Source organism: Amphimedon queenslandica, unplaced genomic scaffold (assembly GCF_000090795.2).
Source record: "Amphimedon queenslandica unplaced genomic scaffold, v1.1 AMPQUscaffold_13490, whole genome shotgun sequence".
Taxonomy (NCBI): domain Eukaryota; kingdom Metazoa; phylum Porifera; class Demospongiae; order Haplosclerida; family Niphatidae; genus Amphimedon; species Amphimedon queenslandica.
Genome location: NW_003546274.1, coordinates 178,041 through 189,260, shown reverse-complemented (window position 1 = coordinate 189,260; position 11,220 = coordinate 178,041). Strand labels below are relative to the sequence as shown.

The window sequence follows — 11,220 nt, the reverse complement described above, 5'->3', positions numbered from 1 at the left end:
ACATCTGTATGTCACTATAGGCTCAGTGAAAATAAAAATTGATCTCACCTCAATAGATTTAAGGAGAGCAATGACACCAACCGGCCAGAAGCAACAAATGATTGAGAACAGTGAGAGTATAAGATAATCATTAGGAAAAGAAGCCTCAGGAATTGGTTGCTACATCATGTAATTCAGGATTTAGAGCACTAGGTTTTAATCCTATGCTTTTACCTGAGGTTGGGTGTAATAAACTGGAGGACCAGGAGTATAGCCTAAAATGAAATTTAGAATTAACGAAACAGTTTCATTTTTGCCTGGTGGAGGTTCCTCGAGAAGTTTCTTCTTCTCTGTTGGCATCTTGTTTCTTGTTTGTGAGAGTGGGAATTGGGAAACGGTGCAGGACCTGGAGGTGGATAACTACCAGTATCATGGAATGATTATTGATCCACCCACACAGTTTTTATTGCATTTTACAATGATTATAAAATTCAGATTGCTACTTTCTGCAGTCGAGCTGAGCTTCATTTCCATTTATAAATGTTGGTGGAGGAGCAGTATAAGCTAACAACAATGAGAGTACAACTAACGATACATTACTTTCTTACCTGGTGGGGGCTCTTTCTTCTCTTCTGACATCTTGTTGTGACAAACAAAAATACACCGACTTTATGCCCAATACACCAATGACGTCATAGCTCAATAATCCCACCCACACACAATTAGCTGATCTGGCTGAGTTTTAACACAACCAAAAATTATTTAAGAAACATTATCACAGTGTACAGTAACTAAAAATCAAGTTCTCTCTCACACACATGCACATGATGTTGATCTGAACATCATACTGTCTCTGCAGTTAATTTGCTCTTGCTACTATATTTAATACAATAATTAGTATTATAGGAGGAGCGTTGAGTATCAATCCCAATATTATTGCTACTATACTATAACTTTTTGCTTGAGATGAGGCTTGTAGAGCTTTATCATAATCACCACTTTGATTGTAGGTACGTGTCTGAGAAAACATGTAAAATTATTTAAAAATTAGTTTTAGTGATTTTACCTCCATTGACTTCATTATTGCAAATATTGCAATTATCCAGCAACAAAATATGGCACAAATTGAAAGCCCAAGGTAATCAGGAGAAGGCTCAGTCAGAGTGCTAGACTTCTGTATAATACAAACAAATTATGTGAAGACAGCAGCTTATTGTTTGTATACCTGTGGTTGTTGAATGACAACAATAGAAGGCTGCTGTGTTGTACCTTCTGATGGTACTAAAATAAATTATAAAATTAAACAATATTTAGAGAGCATCTATCTGCACCTATCACACAATAAATCAAACTTACCTGCAGAGGCAAATCCTGACATATTTGCTTGATAGTTCATTCTCTCTGATAATATTTAAGAAAAGAGCCGAAATGCTTGATGTACAACTCAGTGAGCTCTGCAGTCTGCACTGATGCTTTATAACACAATGCAATGATGTGACATCACATCAATGATGTCACATTTTTTTTAAAACTATTATATATAAGTATATCCTAGTCAGGTGGGCCAGCCCGACTCTTGTGTTTACACCTCAACTGATTTCATTATTTTAATTTTCATCAAAACACTAAACAATGAAAGTCAACACACTTAAACACAAACAATCAGTAACATTTTAACAACTAGTCTATCATTATAAGTGTTCTACTGATGACATAAAATTATCAGATCTTTAAAAAATGTAAATAGAGCCACAGCAATGTTTTAGCTAGCAGTAACTGCTATTGTGCTACAGAAATTGCAACAGTTGTCACCACAGCTAGTATCGTAAAGAAAAAAACAATGATATTGATGGCCACTCCTATCCCAATGGAAATCATGTTAAAGGTTTTTGCTTCACGTGAGGATGCTTGGGCTTCAGCTAGGCGGCCATCTTGACAGTAACGACGAGTCTAGAAAAGGGACAATATTGAATCCAACAACATCAGTGTTTACATATTAGCAAAATGCATAATTGGACTTTCACTAAAGGGGAAAGTATACAAATACACATGGTAATGTTTGCTTGTTAGAGTAACTTATCAATTATTGGGCACCACCTATTTTCGGACGCTTGTTTTAGGAAAACTATACTTTGCCATCTCATGAAACTGCAGAATATTGTAGTAATAGTTGTACTTTATTTGAGTAGCCTGGTTTGGCCCAGCTCACTTCAGCTCAGTTTGGTTGCTGTTTACACTATCAAATGAAACTGTGCTGACCCACTTTAAACAGGGCTGGCTCAGTTAAAGAAGCTAGTGTAAACGTAGTATTAGTTTAAAGACAAACCTACAAAGTTATCATATTGACTTTCTAAAACTATTGTTTCCTGCCGTGTAGAAATAACCGTACGAACATTGATGAATTTATCCGAATATATGTAATTTTGGACACCCTGCTTTGAGAGCTGATAACTTTTGCTGCACTCTTGCTAGAGCTACAATTATTTTTATGCAAATAAAGTACAACTATTACTACAATATTCTGCAGTTTAATGAGATGGCAAAGTATAGACCCCTTTAGGCGAGAATTAGTTTGTGATACCGTATATACAAAGAAATAATATTGAACGGATTTTTGTCCGCCATGTTTTACGTCAAAGTTATGCAGAGTTCCAATGGCTGATGTGCAAAGTAGAGCTGTTTTGCCAATAAAACTTTTGTTGTGCTGAACTCAGGACTATGAGAAGCTTCATATCAACTGTTCTTTACTATAGCAAGATATTTTGAAGACTTAAGAAGTCTGGGAGAGCCAGAACGATCAGTTCTTGACTCTCTGTCACAGCCCAAAGAGGAAAGCAGGCTCATACAACAAAAGTATTGCACTTGGCTCTCTTGGCATTTTTCTTGACTCTAGAATAGTTTTTAGCTTCAAAATGTAGTGACCAAGATCTCCAGGACACAGAAAGCACTTGCTGCTTGACGTAAAACATGGCGGCCAATTATTGTATGTGGGCGTATACCGTAACTGAGATATAATGATATTCATTGCAAAATTAATGATATTCACAAGCTGCTACTTCTCGCCGAAAGGGGTCTATAGATCTAGTTTTCCTAAGACAAGTATCCGAAAATGGGTGGTGCCCGATAATTGATAATTTATTCTATGTTATTATCACATCTATGTGTGATATAGACCACCCTAGGCGAGAATTGAATGCGTAGGAAGATTATTAGAAATTTTTACGGTTGTAAGGCGTGGTTTAGGATGAAATAAATTCCGGCCGCCATTTTGGTTGGCAACTTTCAATGGAGAACAAACGGGCCGACATAAAAACAAACCTGTATTAAAATTTTTGGAGCAAATTTGACCAAATCCTTGACAGGAGAAGCTTAGAGGCAGCTGTTCTTTCTTATAACAAGCGCTTTTTAGCTATTGATAGAGCTACAGCAGGTATGTGAGGCATTTTCTTCGTGCCTCCATTGACTTCCATAATAAACTTGCCAACCAAAATGGCAGCCAATTATGATGTGTGGGCGGGTACCGTATATAAAATTAATGAAATTCATAACTTTTCCAATTCACGCCTAGGGTGGTCTATAGGTTCAGTGAAAATAAAAATTGATCTCACCTCAACAGATTTAAGGAGAGCAATGATACCAACTGGCCAGAAGCAACAAATAATTGAGAACAGTGAGAGTATAAGATAATCATTAGGAAGAGAAGCCTCGGGAATTGGTTGCTACATCATGTAATTCAGTATGAGAGTACTATAGGCTCTCTTACCTGAGGTTGGGTGTAATAAACTGGTGGAGCAGGAGTATAGCCTAAAAATGAAATCTAGAATTAAAGAAACAGTTTCCTTTTTACCTGGTGGAGGTTCCTCGAGAGGCTCCTTCTTCTCTGCTGACATCTTGTTTCCTGTTTTGTTTGTGAGAGGGCGGAATTATCTACAACAGCTAGCTTCTTGAATCTTGATGATGATCCACCCACACAGTTTTTATTGCATTTTATAATCATTATAAACTTCAGATTTGGAAAAAGTCAGGCTTTTTACACCTCAACTGATTTCATTATTTTAATTTACAATAAAACACAAAACAATGAAAGCCAACATACTTGAACACAAACAATCAGTAACATTTTAACAACTAGTCTATCATAAGTTTATTACTGATGACATAAAACTATTAGATCTTAAAAAGTGTAAATAGAGCAGCAATGTTATTATAGCTAGTGTGCCTGCTATTATGCTGCTACTATACTAATTATTGTCACCAATACTATTGCAAAGAAGATATAGCAGGTCGCTCCTATCCCAATGGATATCATGTTGAAGCCTTTTGCTTCAAGTGAGGATGCTTGGGCTTTAGCTAGGCAGCCATCTTTACGGTAACGCTGAGTCTAGAAAAGGAACAATATTAAATCCAACAACATCAGTGTTTATATATTAGCAAAATACGTAACTGGACTTTCACTAAAGGCAAAGTATACAAATACACATGGTAATGTTTGCTTGTTGTGTTATTATCACATCTGTATGTCATATAGACCCCCTAGGCGCTAAGATTATTTTCAATGAATATGATTACAATAATGATATTCATTCATAATAAATAAAATTTTCCTATACGGTATCCACCCACAATGTAAATTACTGACGGCAAGAAGGCCTCGAGATCAAAAGAAAATCAAAGGCGGTGACACCGCCTGGCCATTTTTCTGAGCGTTACAAGGTACTATAGGCTTACAAGCAGCATTTGTGGAAGGTATGGAGGCCAGACTACATCATATAGACCAGGTAACTGTTGCTGCAACATAGTTTTCTTGCTATGCTTCATTTCGGCACCTTGGGCTTTGATCTGCCTTTGATGTGGAGAGCTTCTTGCCGTCAGTAATTTTAATCGTGGGTGGCTACCGTAAATAATTCATTCAAAATAGTCTTAGCGCCTAGGGGGTCTATAGGCTCAGTGAAAATAAAAATTGATCTCACCTCCATAGATTTAAAGAGAGCAATGACACCAACTGGCCAGAAGCAACAAATGATTGAGAACACTGAGAGCATAAGATAATCATTAGGAAGAGAAGCCTCAGGAATTGGTTGCTACATCAATTCAGTATAGGTTGTAGTAGGTTTAAGTCTATGCCTTACCTGAGGTTGGGTGTAATAAACTGGTGGAGCAGAAGTATAGCCTAAAAATGAAATCTAGAATTAACGAAACAGTTTCAATTTTACTTGGTGGAGGTTCCTCGAGAAGTTTCTTCTTCTCTGTTGGCATCTTGTTTCAAGTTGTTTGTGAGGGCGGAATTGGGAAACTGTGCAGAACCTGGAGGTGGTGGAGGCTACCAGTATTGATCCACCCACGTAAACAATGAATAAATTGCACCTGCATAGTTCATAGTAGTCTACTCTCATGTAGATGCAGCAGCTACAACTACAAAAACTGTTAAAGGAATTATAGCAGTAGTGATATCATTAAAATCCACTCCAATCGTTATGGCCGCCACATTTGTTTTGCTTGTATATATCAAATGGAAGATTAATCAAGACATTGATTGTAAGTGCATGTCTGAGAAAACATGTGAAATCATTAAAGATTATATATATGATATATACATTAAAAATTTAAGTAGCTTGTTGTTTCTACTTGTTGTGGTTGTTGAACAAAAAATAACAGAAGGCTGCTGCACCATGCTTCATACCATGTTTAGACCAAAGCCTACTTGAAAAAACTGATACATTGGCTTTATTCTCTCCTGATAAGAAAAAGCTTGGGTTCAATATGCCTACTTTATAGTTTTAACACTTTACAGCCAGTGCCAGAGCAGTGCAGTCAGCTGCTTCATTTCCATGACGTCACGCCATAGTTTTTATCAGAACCACGCCCACTAAGTTATGTAGCCACTCCCACATAGTATGGTCATATAAACTGGGTATGTCCCACAGAGAAGGAGAATAAAGTAGGAGAGAAGAGCTCTACAACTAACTAACTGCTTGTGCTGCGATTTTTTTACTCTAGGAACACTCAATCATCCAGTACTAGGCAAAAAGCATGTCGGCACCACGAAGTAAACACAATTATTTTAAATGAAATATTTTCATCCTTTGTGTGTTTATACAAAATACATGCTTCTCCCCTAAAGCAATGCACATTGATGTCAAAAAGCCACGCCCTCCAAGGATGTTGTTCAACAACAGGACTCCTTCAACTCCGTCAAATTCCGGCGTCTTTTCTGTGACCACACCCACCCCAACGACACCAGCATCATCTCTGTAAGTATTCTATTCCTAATTAATGCACACGCTAAACTTTAATTTTTTATAGTTCTTCTGCTACACCTGTTACTGCTGAAATTTTACCAGTTAACTTTGAAGTTGACAAACTGCATATTGGTGATGAGGTAGGTGTGGTTTATGTTCACTCATAATTGTAATTGTTACGTTGTAGGTCTACACTTGTGGTAATGATGACCTTCAGGACATTGGTAGTATAGGGGAGGGTCATTTTGGAGTTGTGTCAAAGATGAATCATACCACAGCTAAGCACATCATGGCAGTGAAGGTAGAACTAATGAAGCTCAAATTGAAATTAATATTTAACTCACTCTCTCTCTTTTTTTTCTGTTCAGAAAATCCCAATGAAAGATCTCAGAACTTCAGGCGGTAATGTCTTAGAACTTGATGTCATTAAAAAAGTGAAGGAGTGTCCTTTTATTGTTCACTTTTATGGCTGTCTGCTTCGTGAGGTTAGCCACTCCCCCTTTACCCTCCCCCTTCATATAATAAACCCACTGTCACTGGTGTAGGGTCACGTGTGGATCTGTATGGAGCTATTGGATTCCAGTATGGCCCAGGTCTCAGAGATTGTCTATAATAAGATGAATGAGAGAATACCTGAAGATATACTTGGAAAGATGACAGTAGCTGTAAGTGAAGGAATCCTACACAGCCATGCAATAGTAGCATATGCATTTCTTTAATCACAGGTCATTAATGCACTTCATTTTCTTCAAAAAGAGCTCAAAATTATTCATAGAGGTTATTAATTACAGCTTTTTATATTATATCTAAATGTACATGTATGACTTCCCTGTAGATGTCAAGCCTAGTAATATATTAGTCAGCAAGGTTGGTGAGTTCAAACTGTGTGACTTTGGCATTAGTGGTAAACTGGTTGACTCTATTGCTCGGACGATGGATGTTGGTTGCCGCCCGTACATGGCACCAGAGAGGATAGACCCAGCTAGAGCATGTCTGGGCTACACTATACAGTCTGATGTCTGGAGCTATGGGATCACACTAGTAAGGATAGTAGAGTAGTTTATGCATTCAGAAATGTAGAGCGAGCGAGAGAGCGTTCATTCAGTTTCCTGGAGTGCAGTTTGTTTTGCTGGCGGTGAATGGACTTTGAGATAGGTTTATGATTTTTAGTATCAAAGATGTTTATCTTTTCTCCCATTGCCTGCCCAGTGGTGGACTTTGTGTGTGTGTGTGTGTTTGGTGGTTTGTGGTTGGGTATTGTAATCTTTTCCATGCCTGCCACAATGTTAACATGATAGCTGTGTGTACAGTACCAAAAGATAAATTACTCCACTTAATGTTCCACATTTTCAATTTGAGGTTGAGCTGGCTCAAGGCTCTTTCCCCTACAAGAAGTGGAACACCATCTTTGATCAGTTGAATGCTGTTGTTAGTGGTGACCCTCCGTCTCTTCCTCCTGAAAACTTCACTCGGGAACTTCGTGAATTTACTGCCGCCTGGTAATGTAAAAGGGTGGGGGTGGGTTGAACACAGGGAGTCATGCTAGAATAATCTTTTATTTCTTTTATAGTCTAGTCAAGGACTCGGATCAGCGACCTAATTACGTACAGCTCCAGGAAAAAGAATTCTTTGTCTTGTATAACAGTGGGCGAGTCAGTGTTGATGTGTCCAGCTGGTATGAAAGGGTCAAGGAAAGCAAGTGATGTCGGAGAGAGGAGGAGTACAGGTCCTTCCCTAGTTAGTTCTCTCTCTCGTTTTAGAGTATAGATAATTTATTTTTGTATCCAATATTAATGTACAGGCAATTCTTGTACACACCTCCTCTGTGATTAGTAATTTTGTATTGATTTCTCTCTTCATCTTATTTTTACACGTTTCAGCAACAATTCATGCAATACTTTTGGTTTATATATTTCCCTATCTCTTGCTCCTTTTTTCATTTGTTTTTTGTTAAATTTAATAATTCGATCTATATCAAAGGAAATCAGAAAAGACAATCAAGTATAAAAAAGCGCAACATGATCATAACAGTAATAATAATAATAATAATATAACATGATACATGTAAATGGTAGAACACAATTAGAGAGTGTAAGAGAGGGGTAGAGATAGAAAACTGGAGGATACAAAAATTAGGCAAGCATTCAATTTCAGGTGAATGATGGTTCTTATTTTGGCTTTTCTAACGAAGGAGCTGGACTGCTCTCACGCAGCAGGACACCCTCGTACCACTCGGCAATATTGACATCAGACGATTCAATAGTTTTTATGAACTTGTGTCCCTGTAAGTAAGGAATACTAATTAAAGGGTGTGGTTTTGGGTGGAGCTTACATTTAAGACCTCGTAGCGAGGTCTCTCATCCCGTTCCTTTGTCAAACTGCAAGAGAAATAAGAGAGAAAGAGGTAATATTGTTAAAACTACAAGAGAAAGTGAGGTTATTGTTAAAAATTCCCAAAATGTCAACTAACAAGATACTCCCACAATCATTACATGCATGTACAGTTAAACACAGTGTTGTTTATTAAACCGGAGGCATTCCAAGTGAAAAACATCTCCAGCAACTTGGCTATACACATAATGAAAATGTATACACAACCAGAGTGAGGAGGAAGCTCGGAAGGATATTGATATTATGCTAAGACAATTTCAAAACAACGTACCACTTTGATACAAAGTCCCTAAAGTCTTCAGAGAAGGTTCCATCGTCTGGTAATTGAGGAGGGGCACCCTCAACGACTAGTTTTATTTGCTCAAAAAGGTTGCGGTAAGGAGGATAGGGGAATTCACCAGTTGCTAACTCGCACTAAAATGTGAATGTACATGTATGTATGTGTGTGTGTTGTTAAACAAAAGATTAATTAATATCTGATAATTCAATGTGTGTGTGTGTAAGGATTGTGATAAGAATGTGTGATAAGCAGCAGATGTGCATGAACTGCATATTCTGACTGCACATGGTGTGGATGTACACGTACCAAAGTGATCCCCAAGCTCCACACATCAGATCTGTGATCATACTTGTGCTGACCACCATATATTCTCTCAGGCTAGGAAGAGAGAGAGAGGGGGGGGAGAGACAGAAAAAGGAGAGGGAAAGGGCGAGAGAGAGAGAGAGAGTAAGGAAGAGATAAGAAAGAAAGGAGATACGTGTAATGGAGGAATAGTAAGTAGAGATAACTTACTGCCAAATATGGTCTGCAACCAATATCAGTTTTAGCCAAGGAATTGACCAGCTCTCCAGCAATACCAAAATCGCACAGTTTGATCTCTCCTTTTTTATTAATTAATATATTCGAAGGCTTGACATCTGTGTAAATAATACATTATCATCATTTTTCTGTGTACATTTTCTTGGTACTAACAGTTGACATACCTCTGTGCATCACTTGTAATTCATCATGAAGATATGTTAATGCCTTTAATGTCTAAAGTGGAGGGCATATTTATTTAGTTCCAATAGCACACTTTCATTCTTTCTTCACTCTCATTCTTTCTTTCACTTCATTCTTTCTTTCACTTACAGAGTCGGCCATTTTGCCAACGATAACTTCAGGTATCTTCTCATTCAATTTCTTATAAACGAGCTGATATAACTTATCTAGTGATTTATCCATTAGTTCCATGCATATCCACACATCTCCCTATTGAATACAAAGAAACAAATTGGCATGTACATGTATGTACACACACATGCACATTAAAAGTGTGTGGGTGTATATACCTCTCTAAATAATGCCCCATAGAACGTTATAGTGAATGGACAGTCTATGCTTCTCATGGCTACATTATAGTCCATTAACAGTCTCTTATTTTCAGCTTGATCCGGAGTAGCTCTTATCCTCTACAAAAAGGAGTGTCATGTGTTTACTCACCTCTTTAACTGTACATACTTTGACTGCCATTATCTTTCCAGTTGGCTTGTGTTTCATTCTGTTCACCTGCCCATACTGCCCTCTACCCAACTCTTCCTCGACGTCAAGATCATCAACTGACAGCTCAAATGTCTACAATAAAAGATTTAAACTCACAAGTACATATTATACATAACAAAATGCATTATAATAAAACAATGCTGCCAGCTCATAATTTTCCTGTTACAATACCTCATTATCAATCGTGACTGTAGCAACATCTGGTAAATCACTACATGAGAGGAAGGGAGAGAGAATCAGTGATACATTTTATATCATTTTTGTATTTTTACATGCTGGGAGGTGGCTTTGGTGTGGCTTGGACTTCTGGCATTTTCAGTGGAGTAATGGCTCCAGCTCTGGCTTTAAACTTGTTCTCTGTACAAGAATACCGTGATACAATATTTAGAAATCCTACAGATTACTTGACGGCATCTCTTCCTCTTTCTTTGCTGTGCCGGGCGATTGGAACAGGACCGTCAGGACGAACAGAAGCACAGCAGCAAAACTTATATTGCCACGCCTTCTTTAATAATTAATGTGTGTGGGCGAGGTCAAGCTTATTAAGACCTAGGGTGTGGCTCTTGAGCAAGCCAAGCTTACCATAGATAATAGAGTAAATGAAATTTCATTTACTCTATTATCTATGAGCTTACGTACTAATACGTAGCAGCTGCAAAATCTTCGTTAAGGCGGATTTACAATATTACGCTAGTCCTGACGTTACGTTGACGCTGGAATCGAATCTGGGCGTTACTAGAATGCGGATCAGTGCGGATTGCTGCGGATCGTTCCGCACGCTGAACCAAGCACGTGAACGCGCGGAACGTGCACGGGCCTGTGCCTAGAATGCGGATCAACTCCCAAGAATTCAGAATATACACCATGATAACTTCCCGTGGATCAGTCCTCTTGTTCTTCTATTCCATTCAATCTTTATTTGTTGCAATGTTTAACTCTTTATAAAGTAAAAATAACTATTTTTAACTGTAATAATTTTAAACTTTGAATGTACGAGATTTCAGTGATGATATCAAAAGCCTTCAGTCATTGGTCATAGAATAGATTATACTGCATCTAGATCTAGTG

General features: G+C 37.9%; 4 protein-coding genes across 6 annotated transcripts; 1 reads left to right on the top strand and 3 right to left on the bottom strand.

Moving 5' to 3' along the window:
- Nucleotides 1–701: 701 nt before the first annotated feature.
- On the bottom strand, nt 702–1,488 carry LOC109580474 (tumor suppressor candidate 5 homolog). The gene is made up of 4 exons (XM_019993683.1): nt 1,336–1,488; nt 1,205–1,260; nt 1,046–1,153; nt 702–997 (listed from the first exon to the last, which is right to left on the bottom strand). Exons 1-4 carry the CDS (start codon nt 1,373–1,375, stop codon nt 839–841), a joined length of 363 nt encoding a protein of 120 aa, XP_019849242.1. The 5' UTR covers nt 1,376–1,488; the 3' UTR covers nt 702–838.
- Nucleotides 1,489–1,576: 88 nt separating this feature from the next.
- On the bottom strand, nt 1,577–5,309 carry LOC105316889 (proline-rich transmembrane protein 1-like). 3 transcript variants are annotated; one of them, XM_019993682.1, is made up of 4 exons: nt 5,193–5,297; nt 3,743–3,783; nt 3,588–3,698; nt 1,577–1,929 (listed from the first exon to the last, which is right to left on the bottom strand). In XM_019993682.1, the coding sequence occupies exons 1-4, from the start codon at nt 5,233–5,235 to the stop codon at nt 1,759–1,761; spliced, it is 366 nt and encodes a 121-aa protein (XP_019849241.1). In that variant the 5' UTR covers nt 5,236–5,297; the 3' UTR covers nt 1,577–1,758. The 3 variants fall into 3 exon arrangements, with proteins under 3 accessions (XP_019849241.1, XP_011410457.1, XP_011410456.1); XM_011412155.2 differs by lacking the exon at nt 5,193–5,297 and adding an exon at nt 3,827–3,934; XM_011412154.2 differs by lacking the exons at nt 1,577–1,929; nt 3,588–3,698; nt 3,743–3,783 and adding exons at nt 3,984–4,360; nt 4,950–5,060; nt 5,109–5,149 and having other exon boundaries at nt 5,193–5,309.
- Nucleotides 5,310–5,846: 537 nt separating this feature from the next.
- On the top strand, nt 5,847–8,210 carry LOC100638378 (dual specificity mitogen-activated protein kinase kinase 2-like). The gene is made up of 11 exons (XM_011412153.2): nt 5,847–5,917; nt 5,977–6,025; nt 6,101–6,230; nt 6,283–6,358; nt 6,406–6,519; nt 6,587–6,703; nt 6,764–6,883; nt 6,944–6,995; nt 7,054–7,259; nt 7,578–7,717; nt 7,789–8,210. The coding sequence occupies exons 2-11, from the start codon at nt 6,010–6,012 to the stop codon at nt 7,919–7,921; spliced, it is 1,104 nt and encodes a 367-aa protein (XP_011410455.1). The 5' UTR covers nt 5,847–5,917; nt 5,977–6,009; the 3' UTR covers nt 7,922–8,210.
- On the bottom strand, nt 8,185–10,665 carry LOC100633628 (dual specificity mitogen-activated protein kinase kinase 6-like). Its single transcript, XM_003384456.3, has 12 exons — nt 10,557–10,665; nt 10,425–10,509; nt 10,324–10,363; nt 10,111–10,224; nt 9,942–10,061; nt 9,742–9,861; nt 9,594–9,645; nt 9,403–9,527; nt 9,196–9,267; nt 8,881–9,023; nt 8,551–8,596; nt 8,185–8,500 (listed from the first exon to the last, which is right to left on the bottom strand). Exons 1-12 carry the CDS (start codon nt 10,564–10,566, stop codon nt 8,387–8,389), a joined length of 1,041 nt encoding a protein of 346 aa, XP_003384504.1. The 5' UTR covers nt 10,567–10,665; the 3' UTR covers nt 8,185–8,386.
- Between the last annotated feature and the right edge of the window lie 555 nt (nt 10,666–11,220).

Coding starts and splice junctions, on each gene's coding strand:
- LOC109580474 (XM_019993683.1), bottom strand. CDS start 1,375: ATGAACTATCAAGCAAATATGTCAGGATTTGCCTCTGCAG. Junction 1,154..1,204: donor TTGTCATTCAACAACCACAG/GTATACAAACAA, acceptor TGTATTATACAG/AAGTCTAGCACTCTGACTGA. Junction 998..1,045: donor CAATAATGAAGTCAATGGAG/GTAAAATCACTA, acceptor ATGTTTTCTCAG/ACACGTACCTACAATCAAAG.
- LOC100638378 (XM_011412153.2), top strand. Junction 6,231..6,282: donor ACGACACCAGCATCATCTCT/GTAAGTATTCTA, acceptor AATTTTTTATAG/TTCTTCTGCTACACCTGTTA. Junction 6,996..7,053: donor GCTCAAAATTATTCATAGAG/GTTATTAATTAC, acceptor ACTTCCCTGTAG/ATGTCAAGCCTAGTAATATA.
- LOC100633628 (XM_003384456.3), bottom strand. Junction 9,862..9,941: donor ATGGGGCATTATTTAGAGAG/GTATATACACCC, acceptor TGTATTCAATAG/GGAGATGTGTGGATATGCAT. Junction 9,024..9,195: donor GGAGCTTGGGGATCACTTTG/GTACGTGTACAT, acceptor TTCACATTTTAG/TGCGAGTTAGCAACTGGTGA.
- LOC105316889 (XM_019993682.1), bottom strand. CDS start 5,235: ATGCCAACAGAGAAGAAGAAACTTCTCGAGGAACCTCCACCAA. Junction 3,784..5,192: donor TCTCGAGGAACCTCCACCAA/GTAAAATTGAAA, acceptor TTTCATTTTTAG/GCTATACTCCTGCTCCACCA. Junction 3,699..3,742: donor TTTATTACACCCAACCTCAG/GTAAGAGAGCCT, acceptor TACATGATGTAG/CAACCAATTCCCGAGGCTTC.